Below are 23,470 nucleotides of genomic sequence, written 5' to 3' on the forward strand. Positions count from 1 at the left end.
CAGGACACGATCTTGATTTGTGGATGATCTCCGGTTGCGCAATCCTGGGCTTCTCTCTCACTTGAGCTCTGAGACTCAGTCAGACAGTCCAAAGAAACTTTCATTACAGCAGCAGGCGAATCTCGCCCTTCTTCTGTGAAGATTGAGCTGAACCAAATATTGTGAGTATATATTGTACTGCTTATATCATGTAGGTTTATTGTCCTTTACTGTTCTGTTTTTTTATATATACCGTTTATAGAGGCTAAAACAATGCGAAGAGTCTATAGCTTAGGAACGCAGCAGCTTAGCTTGAAAAGCCCCTTTAAAACGCTAAAATCGACATTTCTGCAGTGAATATCGTTAAATATAAGTTAGGTGTAATTCGACTGAAACGCCTTAAACTAACGTACTACAATCGAGCGTTGTAAGCGTTACCTAAGACGCATCAACCGGCGTAGCATAAATGCTAACGCTCACGAGCACATTATTCAGTAAGAAACTAAGAATATATTTTACTATCGGTTAGTGTTTAGTTTGTATGCTTTAAAAAATTAAATGAACAAAATATTATTTCAAGTACCAAGAGTTTTAAAGATACTTCCGTTTTAACTGAACAGATGACGTTTAGCCGAACGCTACAAGCTTTGTTTTGTTAGCACACCGGCTAGCTGTTAATATTCAAATTTCATTTCGGTTTAAACTGCCGAAATGCACATTTATATTAGCTTTTATTTTGATGTTCAATGTTTATATGTAGAAAACATCTCGTGGTGCTAGGTAGATATTGGTAAGGTGTTTTTGTTTTATTAGAAATAGCTATTGATTAACCTGCGAGCTGACTAGCATAACAGATTGACAATCTTAGCTTTTAAATAAGTAATGTTTCTTTATTATAGCGTGGCATTTGGCTAAATAAACGAGTAGGTTATGTATATACATTATATATATATATTTATATTTAAAGGTATAATTGGGTTCCTTATATTTAAAGTTTTACGTGCGTTTTCTATTATTTTCCAGTTATAACCAGCTCTAGTCAAAGGGCTTTGTCTCTTTCTTTCCTGTCCTGAGGGGTTCGATGTTATGCAAAATATTACATAGAAATCTGATTTTCTCAAGAAGTGTTTGACTACGAGGTTCTTGGAGGGTCATTTAATAACTATCCATTTGATTTGCCTTATTTGGCTGCTAAATCTATTGTGAATGTGATGATGCACACGTGCTTATTGTCTCGTTCTTAGCACAATGTAAGATGGATGTAGTTTTGTATTATGTTAAATCACGTGGAGTTGTATAAATAAGCTCGATAATCTTGATAATCAAGTGATGCTTAAAATCTTTTTATCCTGCTTTTGGGGGTTTCCAGTAGACAAATGGCAAGAGATAAGTCAACATGTTTTGAACTGAGCTCGTTTTTTCCATGACTGCTTTGGCATCTGAACATATTTTTTTCTTTTTGAATCACATGCATGAGGATCAGGCATGTAAATTACCTTACTGATTCATAATATATACATTTACCTTGACATAAGTCACATTGGGTTGACAAACGGGTCACAATGTCATGATTACACTGCATTTTCGACATCAGTTCCTTGTTTAGAGATGCTGGGTAATACAGTTAACATTATACCAAATGGCCATATATATATATATATATACACACACACACACACACACACACACACACACACACACACACACACACCTAATGGCCATTCTATATATATATGTGTGTGTGTTATTTATATATATATTCAAAAGTGTGTATGTATGTGTATATATATATATATATATATATATATATATAGTGGTTCCCATTTCCTCAATCGCCCACCAAACGTAAATATAGTTATTGGGAAATCCTGGTACCATGAATTTATGTCAGAAAGAAAATGAGTGGGTGTGGCCTCTTAAAACGGTGCTTTTGATGGCTGCCACAAGAGGAAGTACCTTTGTTGCTTGGGTGGCTGCTGAAGATAATAGCACATATTTGAATGTTACATATACATGCACCCATTTGGTAAGACAATACATGTTTATATGTATGTATATATATATATATATATATATATATATATATATTATTATATACAAATTATTATTTATATATAGTGTTTATATATTTTTTGGGTTATGTTTACTTGTCTCATTTTTTAAGGGGTCAGTTCACACACTTGCGCATAACTTGTGCTAAAAATACCTAAAGGAATCCTTGCGAAAGTTCTTGGTGGCGTCATTGCGATCAGGTGTTGTCCTGAATCTGAATAGTTTCAGTGTTGATTTGTACACCTTTTCCAATACTCAGAAAGGAAACAGGTGTGTTACTTATTACCCTATCATTTTATTTTCAGCTTCCCTTTGTCAATGAAGCATGAGTGTGCAACTGCCGCGCGTGTGATAGAAACTGATCTTTGTTATGGCTCATGTTTCTGTTCCCCTTAGGTCAGTATTCCTGCCTTCTTGCTCCTAAAAACATGTTCACGCAGCTTTGATATTTGCTAGATGAGTCACAGCGAGGGGCTCATAACTTGATTTGAGCTCGAACGCTTCCTTGTGATGTCTTCCTCTGGAGCGGTCGAAGCAGTTGTGTTTTACTCATTATTAGTCATTTGAAATCCCCTTGGTTTTGTGCTGCGGAGGTGTTGTTTTGGTTATATAATGGCTATATTGGGCAGCGCTAAGGTACAGTCGCAGACGTAAGCTGTAATAAATGATGAGTCAGGTTATTGCTGCTGTTCTGGACTTCCCGGGTCTGAATGTTTTATAGAGCTCATGTTGTCGTGTTGCTGAAGAGGCGTTGTCTGGCTGAAGCCAAAGAGTTTGAATGTGATGATAGCTGAAAGATCTTTCCTGGTTGGTGTTCTTTGATACCAAAATAAACCTACTGTACTCGAGTCAGTGATAAGATTGTCTACGATGACGAAAAAGAAAAGTCTTTACAAAAATAACATGTCATCTGATTTTATGCACTGGTGATTGTAGGCTTATCTTTGTAATCATGTTGTTGTTTTTTCAACAAAGGCCAAGTAGCTAAGGACAATTTTTCTTTGCTTCTTTCTTGATTATTAACTTAACAGTTTTTAAACTTATTTTTCAAGTATGAAAAGTTTTGGAGATCATGAAGTTTTCCTGATATTTGATCTAAAATCAAAAGTGATGCATTGAAGGTTTTGTGCCTTATTTATAAAGTGAGATGAATTTATTTTTATTTTTTTTGTAAAGAGTTTGTGAAACCATTTAATTTAAATTATTACTTTACAATTCAGTGTGACAATTTATGTAGATGAAAAACTGAATTTTGTTTTAATAACTTTGTCTGACTCCTTTTAGTTGTTAGTTTTTACTAACTTTTAGACTTTTCATTCATTTTTTTTTTTTTTTATGTTACTTTTTTGTGTTGTTAATGACAGTTTAAATGGCAGCATTAGCTTACATTTCTCAGGGCCGTCTCGCCATAGTGTTATATACTGGGATTTTAATGTTTAATTAAAGGCTGATTATCACATTTTAAATCTTTTTGGTTATATTCTGTATCAAAAAACTCAAATTAATTTGTGACCATTTTATTTTATTTTGGTTAGTTTTGAAGTCGTGAGAGAGTAGAGTATTTATTTTCAATAACAAAAGTTATTTTAAAGTTGACATGAAACGGAAGTTGCGATAGTCTTTTCTCTTTTCTTCTCTATTGTGGTGTATATACGAATGAAATGGCGTCTTGAACAAGAAAAAATGTAGGACGGGACTTGATTTTGTCCATCGGGAATTGATTGGATTGTTGTGGTTTGCTATTGGTCGATCTCATGTGAGTGACAGGTTGTCCCGCCCTCACGCCAATAAACGCGTCATCAGTGAAGAAGGAGGGGAAGTATTTTTGATAAGAAATTACAAAGGGACATAAATTTAAAAAAAATAATGATGTTCAAATAACTTAGTTTAATTTGGCATGTTGAAATGAGCTAGACATTTTTTACATAGTAAAATCATTGTTTTGTTTTTTTGTCTTGCAGGTTATGTTTTTCACACTATGTGCTGAACGCCCCCACAATGCCAGGAACTATTTAAGAACTGTGATCTTTGGAAGAGCTTTATCGGTTCCAGTGGAACCTCTAGGACTTACCGCCGTATCGCTTTACGCAAAACTCACATTGATACAAATGCAGCAATAAGAGAAGATTTCGGGGACCGGTGCATCACAGACCGCGCTTTGCTACAATGCCCGTGCAAGCCCCACAATGGACCGAGTTTCTGTTGTGTCCCATCTGCACGCAAACCTTCGAGGAGAGCCACCGCAAGCCCATCAGCCTGGGCTGCGGACACACCGTGTGCAAAATGTGCCTGAACAAACTGCACCGCAAGGCCTGCCCGTTCGACCAGACCGCCATCAGCACGGACATCGAGCAGCTGCCCGTCAACACTGCGCTGTTGCAGCTCGTCAGCGGCCAGGTGAGTCTAAGGGGTTTTACATGACACCGTTTTCAACTAAAACGTGAAACTTTTTACGTGTTTTGGTTGTTCATTTACACGACAATAGCGTTTTGGGTTCCTGAAAACACAAACTTTTGAAAACGGGTTCGTCATGACGTCAAGCACATGTGTATTACATGTTCAATCTATTGTGTTTCATCGCCATCTAATGGCCTGGCAGCAGAATAGAGTGTTTTTAGTCATTTTGTGGATCCGTGTGAATGGTATGGAAGCTTGTTTCCGCCACAAAATAAAAAAAAAAAAAGATAATTGCGACTTTTTATCTCACAATTGCGAGTTTACATCTCGCAATTCTGACTTTATTTCTCAGAATTGCGAGATATAAAGTCAGAATTGCGTGAAATAAAGTCAGAATTCTGAGATATAAAGTCAGAATTGCGTGATATAAAGTCAGAATTCTGAGATATAAAGTCAGAATTGCGAGATATAAAGTCGCAATTGTGTCTTATAAAGTCAGAATTCTGACTTTTTTTTCTCGCAATTGCGACTTTATATCACGCAATTCTGACTTTATATCTCAGAATTCTGACTTTATATCTCAGAATTCTGACTTTATTTCACGCAATTCTGACTTTATATCTCGCAATTCTGACATCTTTTCTCAGAATTGTGAGATATAAAGTCCAATTCTAAGGGGGAAAAAAAGACGGACTTTTTTTTTTTTTTTTTACCTCAGAATAGTTTATATCTCACAATTCTGACTTTATAACACGCAATTGCGACTTTATATCATGCAATTCTGACTTTATATCTCCCAATTGCGTGATATAAAGTCAGAATTCTGAGATATAAAGTCAGAATTGCGTGATATAAAGTCGCAATTGCGAGAAAAAAAGTCAGAATTCTGACTTTATAACGCGCAATTCTGACTTTATATCTCAGAATTCTGACTTTATAACACGCAATTGCGACTTTAAAACACGCAATTCTGACTTTATATCTCGCAATTCTGAGAAATAAAGTCAGAATTGCGAGATGTAAACTCGCAATTGTGAGATAAAAAGTCGCAATTATCTTTTTTTTTTTTTTTTTTGTGGCGGAAACAAGCTTCCATAGAATGGGGATCGTTTTGACAATGGTGCCAGAGAAGGAAATACTTCTCTGTTTTAAGCATATCGTTGTCATGTAAACGCACCCTAAATGTGCAGTCACATCGGCAAAATTTCATGACAAAAAAATCCATTGTGTAGCGATGTATGAAGTACAGCTCACATAGAAGTCACTTACAAACCAATCCGTTTTTCTGTTCTCTGAATGAGAAACTTTGCATCATCTTCATTGCTGTTGAAATTAATAGATCTCACCTGTAAAAATTTGCAGAACAATGAAAAATGAGACCGCACCATAATGCTACAATACCCATGCAACGCCCTCAGTTCGCGGATTTGCGTGACCAACGTGAACATGTAGGGGCGGAGGCATCAAGATAGGGGTGTGATCGTTTTGGGTAGAGGCATATTTGTTTTGGTGATTTCAAATATCAACAGTGTTTACAAGAAATCGCTTACGGCACCTTTAATACACAGCTACAATTCCCATGCAAGCCCTACAACTCGCGAATTCGTAACCAATTTGAATATGAGCTGAGGAAAACTTTTTGCTCTTTTTGGATTCCCATAAAAAATCACTGGATTTCACCCTCAAAAATTTGCAGAGCAACAATAAGTATGACAGCACATTAATGCACAGCTACAATGCGCATGCAAACTCCTGAATTTGCATGACCAAATTGACCATGAGCAAAACATGGCAGGGAAACCGTTTTCTTTCACACAAAACTCCCAATTGCAGAGATTCCTATTGAAATGACTGGATTTCACCAGCTAAAATTCGCAATTGTACCTCAGTGCAGTGTTTCCCAACCCTGTTCCTGAAGGCACACCAATACTACACATTTTCCAACTCTTCCTAATCAAACACTTGATTCAACTTATCAGATCTTTAGTGGAGACTCGAAGACCAAAGATATGCGTTGTTAGTGGGCCTCCAGGAACAGGGTTGGTAAACACTGCCTTAATGCTCTGCTACGTGCCGCCTCAGTGCACAACACCTTTACTTTATTGACTTTGTTTGCCTTATATGGATGAAGTTGAGCACCCCCCCCCCCCCATCTCAATCAAAACTTTGGAACAGCGAGGATGAGGAAGTAAAACTACAGTGGTTCCTTGTCACTTAAACATTGTGCTTTTTTTCCCTTTTCAAATTACCTTGATAACGATCGCGCAAACAGTTCAGCAGTTGTGTTTTCGTGGAGTGACTGTTTATCACAGTGTTTACTGCATCCACTCAGTTCTGAATCAAGAGGACGAGCAGAACGTGTCAGGTACAGCATGGAGAGGTGGAGCTCAGGGCGTCAGGTTTCTAAAGATCAGCTCGCGGTCGTTCCAGTCTGGTTGCATTTCAGTCCTGATGTGACATACTGAAGCGTGAGAATGCTTGATCGGAGGCAATAAAAACAAACTGGTTCTTCACAAACACCAATAAAGAACCAGGAATTTGAATCAACATCTGCCAGTGAAAACACTTCTCTATTCTGCACACTCTATGACAGGTATGACTGTCGCAACTATTACATAATTGTCTTGTCGCGATTATTTCGGATGACCTCAGGCATTGAGCGCTTCACTGCATTAAAATAAGGGAATTTAAGCAAACACAAAAATGCCATGCTTTCACATTTGCGTAACTGCAGATATTTTGGTTCGTTTCAGGTTTTCACACAAAGCTGATGAGGTGTTAAAAATGGTCAACTACGCACAGACAATGACTGCCTTAACATTAGTAAAGAAAAAAGTTAGGAAATTAGCTCTGAAAACATTACTATTGGAAAATAATAATGATTAGGCCTACTACTACTAATATATTATTCAGTTGGGATGAGTACTAAAAATTAGTGCGACTCACCAAAAAGAGAAATATTTTAAATATCTTCATATTTCAGTATTTAGAATTATATTATTCATGTAATTCTACCCAGTGGAATATTTGTTTAAAAATCTGTCAAATACACAGAAACTCAAAGGTCTTTATTCATGCAAATGACCAGAAATAATAGTAAAATATTTATTTGTACCACTATTACTAATACTACTAATATATTAATATATTGTTCAGATGGGATGGGTCCAAAAAAAAATTACAGTGAATATGGAAATCAGACTTGGCAATCACAAAGTGGATGGAAGTATTTTAATATTTAAAATCATATTATTCATATCATTAGATCCATATAGAATGTATTCTTATACATATTGCCATTTTCAAATGTCAAAACAAACATATTTATGATAGTCAGACATTTTAGTTTAATATACAATTCACACTATGGCCTTTTCCTCAAACTCCTAATTACTGCTTATTACTTAGTAACTAAGGTAGTTATGTTTAGGTATTGAGTAGGATTAAGTATGAAGAATATGGTCATGCAAAATAAGGCATTAATATGTGATCTATAAGTACTAATAAACATTTTTATTATAAACATGGAGCTTGATTGAAGTTTGACAATCTACTAAGACAATAATACACTACTGAAATGAAATCTATTGTTATTTATAAATGTCTTTACTGTCACCTCTGATCAATTTAATGTGTCCTTGTTGACTAAAAGTATTAATTTCTTTAAAAAAAAAATGTAATTGGTATAATTAAAAATCAATGTACCGTTTTAAAGTTTCAGTCCTAAAGCTGAGTCTGCACTCAGAAATGCAGTTATTAATATGACCTTTAATCAGCCAAACCTCATAACCATGACAGCCCAACCTTATGGTCAAAACAGTCGTTCCTCTCTCTGGTTTTGATGATTAATCGCGTTGTAATGAGAATGGTTTCTCAGCGTGATGCAGGCTGTGGGTGTGAACGTGTTCTGTGAAAGAGGAATGCTCACAGCCCCATCAAATGCTGGTCAGTTATGTGAAGAATTCTTGCAAGACGTTATAGACGAGAACTATCTTTAGCATGGTAACAGACAAATGTTGTTGTTTTTTTCTCCTGCAGGTACCCAAACCTTCCCCCGTCACTTTACTGACAGCGGCAGAGGACGTCCAGCACTATGAGGAGTCCCGCACATGTGTGGAAGACCTGGCGCTCTATCTCAAACCCCTGAGCAACACCAGAGGTCCCTGCCGTTTGTTCATTTATTCAGTAGAAGTTAGCATATGCTTTTTAAGAGATTTATCATCAAGCTCGTACATCATCAAAATGTAATTAGATTGTGATTGCACCGCAAAAAGAAACAAAAAGATCTAAAAAGAAAATTGGTATTATTATTATTTTTTTTTAAAGTGTTTATGGTTTTTAAATGATTCATCATAAACATTTATTCGTCATCAAATGCATCAAGACAATTAGATTGTGATTGCGGCACAAAAAGGAACAGTTTTTGTATTTTTTGTAATATATTACATTTATTTTATTTTGTAATATTTAATTTTATTGTTATTTATTGATGCTTTTATTTATTTTTACAAATTGTTTGGATACCTAACAATTCACCTTGTTTATCGTTTTTAAGTAATTCATCATAAACATCCATGCATCATTAAATGCATCAAGATATCATAATTGTATTGCGATTGTGCCACAAAACAAAAAAAACGTTTTAATGTTTTATTTCAATATTTTTTTATTTATAAACAAATACATTTGTATAAATACATTTATTCACTCATTTATTTATTATTTTTAAAAATTGTTTGTATACTTAACAACATAAACATTCATACGTAGTAAAATGTATAGAGATATCATAGTTAGATTGCGATTGCAGCGCAAAAAGGAATAATGAATGGTTTAATATGTTTAAAATGCAATATTTTAAATTTAATTTATTTATATGCCAAATTAATGTATTAATTATTGTAATTAATCTTTTTATTTAAAGTTTTTATTTATTTACAAGTGTTTGGATACCTAACAATTCCCAATGTGTATCATCCTTCTTTGTCATTCATTAATGAGTGAAAAGGCTCCGTTAACGCTTGTTTTTGTTGGTCTCGGTCCATGCAGGTGCAGGTGCAGGGCTGAATGGCGCCGCTCAGAGCGTGCTCAGCAGACCCATGCAGCGGAAACTGGTGACTCTGGTGCACTGCCAGCTGGTGGAGGAGGAGGGCCGCATCCGGGCCATGCGGGCGGCCCGTTCTCTGGGTGAACGTACCGTCACTGAGCTCATCCTCCAGCACCAGAACCCCCAGCAGCTCTCCTCAAACCTGTGGGCCGCCGTCAGAGCCAGAGGCTGCCAGTTTCTCGGCCCTGGTAAGATTTGTCCATCATAACGTGATAGCAGGCCGGTGAAATCATATGTGGGTACTAACTGAAAATCGGTTGTCGTCCAAAAGCCATGCAGGAAGAAGCATTGAAGCTGGTTCTTCTCGCTCTGGAAGATGGTTCGGCCCTCTCACGGAAGGTTCTGGTTCTGTTCGTGGTTCAGAGACTCGAACCACGTTTTCCTCAGGCCTCAAAAACCAGCATAGGACACGTGGTCCAGCTCCTCTACAGGGCCTCCTGCTTTAAGGTGCCTCTACTTTTCCTTTACCATATTCAGGGTTCCTTCGCAGTTTGGAAAAGTGTGGTATTTGAATGTGTGTGTGTGTGTACCACTCAAACCAGCAAAAGTTAAAGGTGCTAATGATCGTCTAAATCAGACTGTACTTTGCTATCTGGTGATCGTTAAACATCAAACCACATTTACAGTATCAAACTGATGTGTCAGAGGTAAATATGTGTCGGTTATAAAGCGTTTCAGGTTTCTTCCCATCATGTGAGTGCATGTTTTCACTTCGAGAAAACAAAATATTTACAGATTGCTGTACTATATACCAAAGATAATGCTGTATGTAGAGGTTTGGAAATTTGAGTCAGGAAAAGTATGGAATTTTAAAATGGAAAATGTGTAGCTTATAACATTTTGTTTGTTTTAACCTCAGGTCACTAAACGTGATGAGGATTCCTCCTTGATGCAGCTGAAGGAGGAGTTTCGCACATACGAGGCTCTTCGGAGAGAGCACGACTCTCAGATCGTTCAGATTGCAATGGAGGGCGGACTGCGTATCGCCCCTGACCAGTGGTCATCTCTACTGTACGGCGACCAGTCCCACAAGTCCCACATGCAGTCTATTATAGACAAGGTATGAACTCGCAAAAGTATTATTTTAAGATTTCACTAGGTGGTGCTGTAGGTACTACATGTTTAAATTCTCCAGTAACACCCCTCCCTGTGTAGAGAGCGCATTTTGGGTGTAGCAAACGTCACATCGTGCATAAAAACATGTTGATTTTGTCTGTTGGTATGTGGAGTATGTGTTTATATGGCTTTGTGTGTTTCAGCTGCAGACACCAGCATCCTTTGCTCAGAGTGTTCAGGAACTCACCATTGCCCTTCAGAGAACCGGAGATCCAGCCAATCTCAACCGCCTCAGACCCCATCTGGAGCTGCTGGCCGACATCGACCCCAGCCCAGGTTGGACCCTGTCGGCCTGCTCTATTCACACATTTGCCAGTACAACCATTATACATTCATGAAAACATAATCGTGTGGATTTTTTATGCCTGTTGTTTTGCGCTGATAGATGCCCCTGCGCCCACATGGGAGCAGCTAGCCAAAGGGTTGGAAGCGGTGCGGACCGTCGTTCACGGCCTGGTGGATTTCATCCAGAACCATAGCAAGAAGGGAGGTGATCAGCAGCAGGTCGGTAACCAGATCACAAACATAAAATATTAACTTTTCAACATTTTAATATTTAATACCTATTAAAAGCTTTAAATCATTGATCAAAATAATGATTCATGATTTACAACCAGTGTTTAGAAAATGAAATGGCTTGTATTTATTATTATTTTAGTAGTAGTAGCAGCAGAAGCACTGTTTTTTTTTCTACATTTTGCACCAATAGTTGTTTTTATCCAAAGTTGCGAATTTAAAGGGATAGTTCACTTTGAAATTAAATTTTGGTATGTTTTAGCTTACCTCAAGGGCATCCAAGATGTAGGTGTCTTTTTTTCCGCAGTAGTTTCAATTTTGATATTTTTAGGTCAAACCGTTCTTGTCTGTCAGTCGTATAATGCAGGTCTATGGTCACTGTCTCAAAGAGCATGCACAGAGTCCAAATTAAAACAATTCCCCATCGTAAGTACACATTGATGGCCTAAGACACGAAACGAGCGGTTTGTGTGAGAAAACGAACAGTATTTATATCGTTTATACCTCTTGTAACACAGCCACGTCCAAGTGATCTGAGGACGCGGGCACTTCCTGCTGTGTGACGTGTGCGCAGACTGGTGCATAGATATATACACTAGATGTCACATTAAAGACATTCGTTCCAATGAACTGCCGTACCCAAGGCGACCTCTAGTGTATATATCTATGCACCAGTCTGCGTATACGTCACACAGCAGGAAGCGCCACGCCCTCAGATCACTTGGACGTGGCTGTGTTACAAGAGGTAAAAACGATATAAATACTGTTAGTTTTCTCACACAAACCGCTCGTTTCGTGTCTTAGGCCATCAATGTGTACTTACGATGGGGAATTGTTTAATTTGGACGATGGGGAATTGTTTTAATTTGGACTCTGTGCATGCTCTTTGAGACAGTGACCATAGACCTGCATTATATGACTGACAGACAAGAACGGTTTGACCTAAAAATATCAATTTAAACTACTGCGGAAAAAAAGACACCTACATCTTGGATGCCCTTGAGGTAAGCTAAAACATACCAAAATTTAATTTCAAAGTGAACTATCCCTTTAACTTTTGGAAGTTTTGGAAGATGCCTAACTTTTGGAACAAAATTGGAATATCGCACAAAACATTTGCGAATAAAGCACCGTTTCCATCCCGTGTGTTCAAGAGAACAAAATCATGACTTCCTGGGAAATAAAAAAATATCTGTAATAATGTAAGGGAAGAAACTGTGGCTCTTTTTCGCACATCATAAATGACTTGTGCCTCAGAGCACGCAGACGAAACGCAATAAACGCTGTCATGTTATCATGTGTTCCCTGATGTTTGGGAACGCAATCTTGTAAGACTGAGGGCATTATACCAAATCATTTTGATGACAGACTTTGACTTTGAGGCATTTTAGAATGATCAAACCAACATTTGAGATGCTGTGCGATGCGATTGGTCCGCTGGTTAATCCAGTTATCCAATCACATCCTCTGAGGCAAAATCACGTGAGTTTTTTTGTTGCGCGTTAAGGGATTTATTCGGTAAATGTGTTTCCACTGTAGTTGTAGCACCGATAAAAATATCCGCCTCAATTGAGTGCACTTTTTTTTTTTTTTATGTATTCACATCTTGGTGTTTCCATTCAGTGTTTTTTTTTATGCAATATCCCAAAGTCAATTATTGACTAATTGTCTATATATTAGTGTTATTTTAGTATTTATATACTATTATAGTATTTCTTATTAGCATTTTCTGTTTAAGATTTAGAAACTGTGTTTTTCTAAAGATTTCTATTTAGCTTTAATTTATTCAGAAAGGTCGGAAACAAAATCACCGATTGCAAACATTCAAATACCTTGCACAAAAATACGAGTAAACATATCTCACTTCCTGCCCACAGCCACCTCAGCACAGCAAATACAAGACCTACATGTGTCGGGACATGAAACAAAAAGGCGGCTGTCCTCGTGGAGCAAGTTGCACCTTCGCACACACTCAGGAAGAGCTTGAAAAGTGAGCGGCACGTTAATGATGTTAAATACTACGGAATAAGCATTAGCACCAGCTTAACCTTCTCCTCTCTGACGACAGGTACCGTAAGATGAATAAACGTCTGGGATTGCGCCGACAGCTCAGTCAGTCCCTGACCCAGCTGAACGAGATAGACTTCGGCGCTGGTCTGTTAACTGACGAGGGGCCGCTGATGGAGGGCCTTCCATGCAAATCCTCTTCCATCACCAATGGCATCCTGGCAGCTGGACCTGGATCTGCTCTGGCCCACCTGGTTTCCAGAGGCTCGGACCCGTCTTATGATCCACCACACAAACCGGGGAAGATGGACTCTGGGAGCCACAGTGCCCCTGGCTCACCTCCAGACTCGTGAGTTTGATTTATTTGATTTATTGATTGGTGTCTCTGTGATTTTGCCAAGTAAGACATGTTCCTGGATCAACATCGATGTCTAAAAACACAGTCCTAAGCCTATATCTACTCCTAAACCCAACCCATAACTTACCCCTAAAATCAGAGGGGAATGATAGGTGAATAACACTGATGTTGAAACACCTAAACCTGATTGTAATCCTAAACTTGACATTAACTGTAAAACTCCCTCAAATCTGATTGGTTGACAGGAACATGTTTTACTTGGTAAAATCACGTTCATCTACTCCGTACAGGGGGTTTCAAACTTTTTGACTCCACAGATCTCCAAATGTGATGATCCCCTTGCAAAGGACTATTTTACTAAAATATAAAGGAATTTGCATGTAAGAGCTATGTGAAAAATAACAATATTTTAAATATCTATAAAATATTAACTTTTTAAAACTGTTAAAAGTGTAAAATAATAAATAAATAAATGATCAAAATAGTGTCATTTACACAGCTACTTGCCATACAAATTCATAAATGGACATGATTTGAGTTGAAAATATTTATTATCTTAAAAAAGCGAGACTGCGGACTAACTGCACTTTCTCTCTTGATTTTCAGATTGGAATCCATCCCAAAATCTGGAATGCTCATGAATTCCCACCATAGGCTGGCAAGCGAAGGCTCAGTCGGGCAGAAGCACATGTCTGCTGTGCCTAGAGGTTCTTACCCGTATTCACCACACCAGTCTGAACTGTGTTACCCTGAAACTAGAGCGCCGCCACCACCATCCGCCCAGTATGAATCCACCCAGTACTCTGCAGGTACAAAAACACACAAAAAAAAATGTAAACAAACACATTGTTACACGTGTAGATGGAAAAAGTTTCAATTTTCTCATTTCAGCAGGTAATCCTTATCCCCACCACCACCACCACCAACCACGCTACGCCCGTCATCCCGCTCCAGATCCAGGCATGCCACCATATCTGGACACTTGTTCCAGCTCCTCCTACTCAAAGCATCAGTATGCCAACCCCAGCTCCCATTACGGATACCCTTCACACCACGATGGCCGTCGCCACTCAGCCTACGCCCATCCCCAAACATTCGCCCCACGGGAGGAACTGGTCCGAAGGAGTCCGGACGTTCCCCCGCCGCTACAGCCCCAAAGCACTGGCGGCTCGTACCCACCGGAATCAGCTCAGGAAAGATACGCCATTGAGAGCTATAACCACTCCAGTCAGATCAGGAATTACCACAGGGTAAGATTCCTTGCTTACAATATTTTAACTGCACCGGTCCCGTTTCAAATCTGAAGAAAATGTAACCCGATAATGTGTCCCCAGAATGCCTACACACGAGCACAGCCCTCCCTAGACTACCTGCACCGTCGCAGACAGGAGATCATGGCCCAGCTGGAGGAGAGAAAGGTGGTTTCCCCGCCGCACTTCGGCTCCTCACACTCATACGACCCCAGCTACCCTCAGGACATGAGGGGACAGAGCCATGTAAGCCAGGAGAATATTTCACATAAATAATAATGATAATAAAGAAGACGGTAGAAGGGCTGCGGTTTTAATCTAAATAAAACACTGGTTCAACGTTCAGAATCGAAGACAGACATAAATACTAGTATTGTAATTTTACAGTTGTAATGGAAAATAAGATATAATAATAATAATAATAATTGACTTATTTTACAGTAATCATTTTACAGTGAAAGATTATAATAATAATTTGTAATATTTTTTAAATTATTATATTTTAGTGAAATATAATAGTATGTATGGTTTTATTTAATAATAATTTGTAATAATAATAATTAAAAAAAATGGATAATACATTTTTATAGTGAAATATAGTAGATATGGTTTTATTTAATAATAATTTGTAATAATGGTAATAAATATTGTTGTTGCTGCTATTATGTTATAGTTGTATGTATATATATATATAAATCACAAAATTGAGTGAAATTGTGCAGCCCTACAAATCAAATATAGAGCTTTTTTTTTTATTGCAATTTTTATTAGAATTTTTTTTTTTTTTTTGAAATTTGAAATCATGCAGCCCTAGTAGGTAGCGTTTGGTAATGAGTTGCCATGTCCGTATTGTTCACAGTACATGGAGGAGAATCCCCACGGTTTTGGACACTTCCGGGAACAGGACTACACCGCCTCATATTCCCCTTGGTCATGTGACACCTTCGGTTCCTACATCGGCAGCAAGGATATGAAGTCCAAAGAGGGCATGAACTCCATGGAAACAGTAAGTTTTGCCTTTCTATAGGGATTCTGAAGCAGGTGAATTTCTCTGTTTTTCACATTCCTGATTATAAAACGGCCGAAAAAATGCTTTAGACTTTCTAGAGCCATTTCTAGGGAACAGAATATTATAAAAACTTAGCAATGGGCTCTTTTGACTTGAGGCTGTAAGAAACCACACAAAACTCCTTAGCAACCGCATAGCAATGCTCTGGCAACTAGGGTTTGCACAGACTAGTTTAATAATTTCCAATGACGCTTTAAGCTTCACGTAACCTGTTAATGGCTTATAGAGGGCGCAACAGGAAAATAAATCCATTTTTACGCTGTTTCCAACAGTTAAAATGACAAATAAATGCATACTCTGAGATCGCTCCTCAAGATATGTTTGATGCTCAAAACTGATCGGGAGAATGCACATTTTAAGCAGCTTATGTAAGTTTATCGCCATTCTAAACGAATGCGCTGCTGCGTTGTAACACACATACAGATAGGAGCTCACACAGCACGTGCAGAATGCACGCGCACACAGAATTATTCAGGAGCGCAGAAATGTGTTCTGTGGATCATCAATAAAATAGCTTAGAAACTGAAAAGTTCTAGCATATATTTCTTAGTAACCAAAACCCACAGCTTCACTTTGACCCTGCCAGGTAGAATTAATTCACATGCAATGCTCTCTCACTAATACATTCATATAAATGTAATCTTCTTTACTGTGCTGCTTTATTAGAACCAGCAGAAATCTGTGAGAAATATAACAACCCAAAAGACAAAAGAGCTGATAAAAATAAGCTGTTATGTAGGAGCAATAGCCTTCTGGGCAGCGCTGTGTCATATGTCGTAGCTGTGCACAAAGTAACCCGCGGTCGAGTCTCGGCTCGAGGTTCAAGCTGATTTGTTCATCAATGACGTCATCAGTGACTAATCACATAAATGTCGACTTTAAAAAAATCTCAAGTCGTCAACCCCTCTGGCAACCAACCAACACCGTAGCATCATAATTTAGAATTTTCTATGGGCAAGAATTGCATTAGAAAATGTAATTTGAGTTCATTAAAGCTGAAAGGCTTCGCATTCCAAGTAGATTTTGTCCAGTTTTCTCCCTCACATTCAATTTTGAGCTGTTTTCAGTGGCTGTTCCATTACAAAAGGTTATCAGTGTTTATTCTGTCTAGTTTGTACTAACCATACTGTTGACAAACCAAAGGCCATATATGTATTAACCGAGGACCAGTGATTTTTGTTCATGGTTCAGTCTTATTCCATGTAAACAGTTTGATAATATTCCTAAATATTAAATTGAGGAATAAATAAATATTTAAATAATAGTATGCTGAAAACGAGTTTAAGCATATTCTAATTTAGTTAAGTTCTTCAGCTGAATTGTAACCATTTCTCCCAGCAAAATATAGACAAAGGCAAAAGTCTGAGAGCGCAAAGCTTGGAGCTTCAACGCAGAGCGGCAGACGTGAAAGACGACGACCCCATCATTCCCTTTGGCTCCCTGCCGACCGTGTCTCGCTTTGGCGCCATTTCACGCACCTCTAAATCTGGCTTCCCGCCAAACAGTGCGATGCCACCCTTGCCTAACTCTGCCAAACACACCGGTAAACTCCTCCTGCTTTGTATCAGCATTGCTAATGGGACAACACGATTATTTAGGTTTTTTTAACGGTCTTTGTCTTTTCTTTTGAAGCCGACTACACCTATGCGAACCACAGCGGGTGGAGCGGCGACTCCTACCAGCCGCACCAAACGTCTCAGGGGCACTTCAGCGAGCGGTATGTTGCCCTGCCCCGCTCTTTACAAGCAATCGCTTGGTTTCAGTTTAGTCTTAATCTGTAAATATCCAAAATGTTTTCTGTATAGATCCCCTGCAGTGCATGCGCGTGAGCAGCTGAGGATGGAGCTACAGCAGGTCAACCAGCAAATCAGCCAACAGACACAGAGCCGTGGCCTGGAGGTGAGATTGTCAATCTACCTGGATGTCATTTTAAAGGCTTTAAATGGTACCAAATTATCTTTATGAGGACGTTTTGTCCCCATAACGTAGGGTTTACCAGGACTGTGTGTGTGTGTATAAAAATATCATGATTCAGCGAGTCATCCTCTCCTTTGGCAGAAGCCAAGCACAGTGATGTCCCAGCCGCCTCGAGCGGACTGGTCCTCTGGGAGTTTGTCCAGTGAACAGCTGAGTCACGAGCTGCACCAGGTGGAGAGAGAGATCGACATGAGGACACAGGAGATGGCCATGGTTAGTGAGACATGCAATTTATAGAGCTTCTATTAATTATTCATAATTAATATATTCTATTACCTCTGAATAATTCATGAGGCCACTGCCGTGTCTTGAGCAGAAAATCCATTTTTAAGCAAGGTCATTTGAAGAAGTAGGGTGTTTTTTTTTTTTTATTATTATTATTATAAAGGCTCAAAGTTCAGGAAGTTCATGTGATTTACATCACTGTGTTTGAGCTTAAATTATTTTGCCTTCAGGAGAACCATGATGGCAAGTACAAGCGGGTCTCGGTCGAAAACGGACAAGACGAACATGCTTTGCAGCGAGAGGAACATCCACTAACTCTTAGGTGAAATATAACAGTGAATCTTACTAATTTTTTTTTTTTTTTTTTTTTTACCAGTAACATTTCAAGTGTGTCAATTGTATTTGTTTGTTCTTTATTTTTTATTTTGGGGGGATATTTGTCCTGACAGGTTTTGTGAGACTCAATAATTTGCTTTCAGAAATACATGTTTTACATCCACTTCACTGAATGAAATTTAAATACATATATGTGGTTTATTTTGTCCACCACAGTATAGTTCTCATCGCCTCTCTCTCTTTTGTTGTAGTGAGGGTTTAAACGGCTCCATCGGTTTGGTCCAGGACTGCGGTCTCGTCAGCAGCAGCATGTCCTCACTGACCAGCAAGACGTCATCTCTCAGTTTGTCCTCTGAACAGGTGGCCAGCAGCCCTGATCTGCCCAAGAACGGAGTTGCCCACTCCTAGCCGGCTCTTTCTACCTCAGATTCTCCTTCTGCAAACCACCGGAGCGCTCAGTAACCAGTCGGCGCTCCATTCCCAAGTTGAACCCTCTGGAGCAGGATTCTCCAGCATCGCTGTCTAACACACGACACGCATTCACTTAATCCTGATTGTTAGCTTCCTCCGCTGACCCTCCAACACCCGTCAGGCAAATATGGGTGGAGTTTGGGTGGGATTCACTGTGCATGTGCCTCAACAGACTTGCACAATCATGCCCTGATTTAGTTCCTTTTTTTACAGCAGTATCTGCTGTCGAGTATTTTCTTCTTTTGTATCCTTTTTCCTGAGACAAGCCTTTTTCCATTGCCTCGTAAATCAGGGTGAATCCAAAATATCCTCAGTCTTAAGTATTTGTCAGGCAACATATAACATGATATCGCTTATGTTGCTTAATGATCATTAATCCACTATCTTGGGTTTCAAAATTGCGTTTTTATCATAATGTGCTACGTTTTCGGTAGTTACGCTCTTGTTTGTGCTTGGTGTGGTGTTTACACTTCTGTCTTCTTCTGAGTTTACAGTGTTCAAACTCATCATTTGCTATAACCGCAGGCTTGCTGCATATTCACCCAACAGAAAACATTTTGGTTTATCTTTGAGGGTCAAAACTATGTATCATGTTTTATACATTAGGCTTCATTTTTAGGCTTTTACAGTGTGATTGTTATGATGCACATTATTGTGTGTTATAGAAATGCTCGTAACCCAAATGTTAACTGAATTGACCTCGATTGCACTCATGCCAACAAACCCAAAAGCCCCAAAAGTCTTAAAATGGCCCTTTTATATTGTTTTCAGTGTATTACACTACACTGCCTGTGGGATTTCGATTGAACCGCCTGTAATCATCATCATCATCTTCCGCTGTAATGTCCTCAGGGATGCATTATTCAGCCTCTTTTTTTATGGATAGAAATAACAATCCAGGTCAGTCTAGTTTTTTTCATAGTGGGTAAAGATACATTTTCCATCCTGAGGATGGAAAGAAAGCCGCTACGATAATGCATACAGATGCATTCTGTTGTAAGAATCCGTATGTACTTCTCTTCACTTTGTCAGTGAAATTACGATCTTCAGAACAAGCCACATTTTTCGTCTATGCAGTGATTTTCACTTCGAAAGATGTGGCGTATATTCAGAGCAAAAAGAAAGACTTTGATCCAGTTGTAGCCGCCTCAAGACTCTCCTTCCTTCTCTGTTTCGTCTTTGAAGTTTGAGAAAACATTGTTTTGATGGGCCGGTTCGATCGAATTCCCCTACAGGCTGTGCTCAAACCGTGTACATTACAATCCTCCTCAACGTCATTCAAACACTGATGGGGGATTAACGGATCTTTTACGCCATGTGACTGTTTGAACTAGAAAGAGTTGGACTCCTTATCTTTTAAGATAGCCAATCTGCTAATTATTTCACATTATTTGGAATAGTTTTTTTGCAACCCAACCAAAAATTTATTTTGTAATCACGTCACTCCCACCACCAGTCAGTTCTGTGTTTTTCTCTCACGACGAAAATGAAAGGCGTTTGGCGTAAAAAAAAACATCAAGAGTGACCACCTATGGCTTATAGATTGTTGTTGGGTATAAAAGTCAAAGTTTGTAGAATCTGCAGATGTTTTTTACATTTTCTGTGCAGATTTTGGCGAAACGCATTATCAAACTAACTGAAAACAATGAGCAAAGACACAAGATGATGATGATTCTTCATGCAATTGCTGACGAGCCTAAAAAACCGTGACTGTTAAATTTGCTATTGTTAAAGGACACAACACGTCGTCATATTTCAGTTAGCTAATCTGCGGTCGGGTCATCAAAACACTTGCACTGTAAATCTCAAACTTGCATTCTTCCATGTATATCGCTTCCTTGGTGGTGAGATCTCATCACTTACGAAACATTTTTTATTTTATTTTTTCCTGCTAGCATATAATAGTCTCTTGAGACATCCTACCGCAACCTTAAAAGCACCTATTTTGGTGGAACTTCTCTTAAGTTGGAGTTGATTTCTATTGTTTTTATTTACGTTATTACGGTATTACTGTGGCTTTGATCTGAGCTTTTGACATTTTAAGCAATCGTCAAGATTGGATATTTCTGCGTTTAGGTAACAGAACTGTGATGCACAGTGTAGACTTTAAGGATAGCACGAATTTACCCAAAATTAGTTCGAAGAAACAGAAAAGCAGAAGCTTTTTCTTATTGTTGGTTTTTAAGCCAAATGGATTACGAACTTTATTGGTGTTTAGTTAAAGGTGAAGGCAAATTAAATTTTTAGGATCTAGAATGCGTCCTAGGTTCACTTGGGTAACGTCACCTTTATTGTTTTGTTTTAAAGGAACACCTGTCTTTATCTCAGGGTCGGTTTTTAGTGTATCTGGGTGTAAACGTCTTTGTCGCATTGCGCACTCTTTTTGTTTTCAGGACTGCAATTGTCTGTTTCGAGACTTGAAGACTTCAGGACTGTGCCTTTATGCAGATCTGCAGTTATTCGCATATAGGGTGTGTAGATGTAGCTGAACCATCTTTATTTATAATATTCAACTCTTCTCAGTCTAAGTCAGCATTTATATTAAATGATCTCTTCGAATCTGCAGGCTTTTAGACCGCCAAACTGAGTACTGCCTATCCTTTCTGAGATAAAGGAATTTATTGCCAGGTCATTTGTTGTTGTAGCCATTTTGTGTATCTTTCGTGCAAGTGAACTTGAGTATTTAAGCATGCTTCATGGTGTGATGGTGGTCTTTTGATGTTAGGGTTCTTTGAAGAGTCTGGATTGGAACAGGAAAACAAGGACAGTCTGTGAATATTGTCATAGTTTGATATGGATATTCAGAGAGGGAGTATCAAGGCTCATTGGAGGTTTGATAATACAGGTAAACAATTCAAGGTTTACTGTTCTCATATAAGCCATTGATACTATCCTCAACAGTTCCTTTGTACCAAACTGAGACTGATTTTCAATGTTTCCTTGAACCAAACGCAGATTGTATAAACACTCTTGCAGAAGGGCTCCATTTCTTGTGGTTTTGAAATTATGTATTTGAAGTCAGCCATTTTAAACTATTGTTGCAAAGCAACATTTACATGACCACCCGATGAGCCAATGGGAATCACTATAGATTTGAAAAGGGAACCAAAATGTTTAACTTGATGAATCTCATGAAACTTGGAAAAAACTGTCATATTTCATCCCAAAGTTAAAGTATGTGTATATTCATTACATTAAACGAATCCTATTTTTGCGACCTTTTATTTTTTGCTTTGTGGATATTATTTTCATGACATTAAGCACAAGTAATTCTTTGTATTGTAGAAATGTAAAAGTTTTGATACATCATTATAGTATTATAGTTTAACTTGTACTGATTTTATTTTTAAAAAATGATTCGTTTGTTACTGTATTACGGTAATGAGATTTTTTTTTTTTTTTTTTTTGCATTGCGGTAATTACATTTTTTTGGTAAATTGGCTTAGTTGTCTAAAAATAAATGGTCCTAAAGATGTGCTTCATTTTTTGGGGGGTGAAATATGACTAATTCGTGAGATTTATCCACCCAATACTGACTTCTAAAAAAAAAAAAATTTGTATTTATGATCAGTGTCTAATAAAAAGCCTCAGTGTTTCTTCACTGGAACTCATTTTCTTATTGTGATTGTTGACTGTGTTCAGGGTTCAATACGAATGTAGTACTAAAAAGTGTCGAACGTCGTAAAAATGAGAAGGTAGGAATGGCTGAAATCTGAATTTTGACACTTAGTGCCTGAAACACCAGAGATTGTAGTATGTTTTCCCACACAGAAAAATTATTAATGGTACATATTGTTCCCTGGTCTCGAGGGGAAAGTATGCGTCGTGCACGTACACACGTAGTAGATTTATGAAAAGTCATAATGTTACTTGAAAACAAAAGGGTTGTGCACAAATACAGGCTTTAGTGTTTTAGCTTATAGCTGTAGAAAGTAGTTTTGAAATGAATGGTTGCGTGTTTGTGTTAAGGTGTGTCCAAAGAGAGTGCTGTCCACCTCATTTCTGTATGTTTGTTCCCACTGAAACTCATTGCTTGCACTCATGTATTGACTATTTTTCGTGAGATGGGGTGTTGCATTGTGGTCTTTATACCATGATTCCTAACATTGGGATATATAATTGTTTTTGATGATTTCTCCCATGTTATCTCATGATAGACTGCTTAAATTAAGGTACACTTTAACTTCAACCTGAATAAGAAAATAAATGTGTGTATATTATACTCCATTAAGGAATGTTTAGAATATTTCTCCAATGTGGATGTAGTTGTAAAACCTTTTTTTTTCTCTCTCTCTTTGTACAAGAATTCACTGTGTGAAATTTTGCATTGCATTTTTGTATAATACAATTGCTTTTCTTTGAGAGGGCAGGGGGTATTACTAACTGGATTTTTGAATTAGATATCAAAAAACGTGAAAAAAAATTATTTAATAAGAAATGTATTTTATGTGCAGCAGTGATTCTGGCATGGATTATGATTAAATGATATTGTAAACCATTTTCCTCCCTGGTGTTTCTTACAAATCCATGTACTTTTACACAACAACCACTAGGTGCTGAACATTAAACAAAAGACCCTTTACCACTGTCGCCAACAAAATAGTTTCACC

The 23,470-nt window shown here is 38.0% G+C and overlaps 1 protein-coding gene across 3 annotated transcripts; it reads left to right on the top strand.

Moving 5' to 3' along the window:
- The first annotated feature begins 56 nt into the window (after positions 1–56).
- rc3h1a (ring finger and CCCH-type domains 1a) lies at positions 57–23,354 on the top strand. Of its 3 annotated transcripts, none has more exons than XM_081384953.1 (20): positions 57–161; positions 3,993–4,428; positions 8,467–8,587; positions 9,478–9,723; positions 9,807–9,982; positions 10,395–10,595; positions 10,795–10,927; positions 11,037–11,155; positions 13,045–13,157; positions 13,236–13,523; positions 14,139–14,341; positions 14,424–14,782; positions 14,867–15,028; positions 15,642–15,788; positions 17,190–17,394; positions 17,484–17,568; positions 17,657–17,750; positions 17,910–18,041; positions 18,284–18,375; positions 18,641–23,354. In XM_081384953.1, the coding sequence occupies exons 2-20, from the start codon at positions 4,198–4,200 to the stop codon at positions 18,795–18,797; spliced, it is 3,264 nt and encodes a 1,087-aa protein (XP_081241079.1). In that variant the 5' UTR covers positions 57–161; positions 3,993–4,197; the 3' UTR covers positions 18,798–23,354. The 3 variants fall into 3 exon arrangements, with proteins under 3 accessions (XP_081241079.1, XP_081241081.1, XP_081241080.1); XM_081384955.1 differs by having other exon boundaries at positions 14,867–14,950; XM_081384954.1 differs by having other exon boundaries at positions 14,427–14,782.
- Positions 23,355–23,470: the final 116 nt, after the last annotated feature.

This window comes from Scardinius erythrophthalmus (assembly GCF_964197995.2).
Source record: "Scardinius erythrophthalmus genome assembly, chromosome: 14".
Lineage (NCBI taxonomy): Eukaryota > Metazoa > Chordata > Actinopteri > Cypriniformes > Leuciscidae > Scardinius > Scardinius erythrophthalmus.

Coding starts and splice junctions, on each gene's coding strand:
- rc3h1a (XM_081384953.1), top strand. CDS start 4,198: ATGCCCGTGCAAGCCCCACAATGGACCGAGTTTCTGTTGTGTCCCATC. Junction 10,928..11,036: donor CGACATCGACCCCAGCCCAG/GTTGGACCCTGT, acceptor TTGCGCTGATAG/ATGCCCCTGCGCCCACATGG. Junction 18,042..18,283: donor GGACACAGGAGATGGCCATG/GTTAGTGAGACA, acceptor TTTTGCCTTCAG/GAGAACCATGATGGCAAGTA.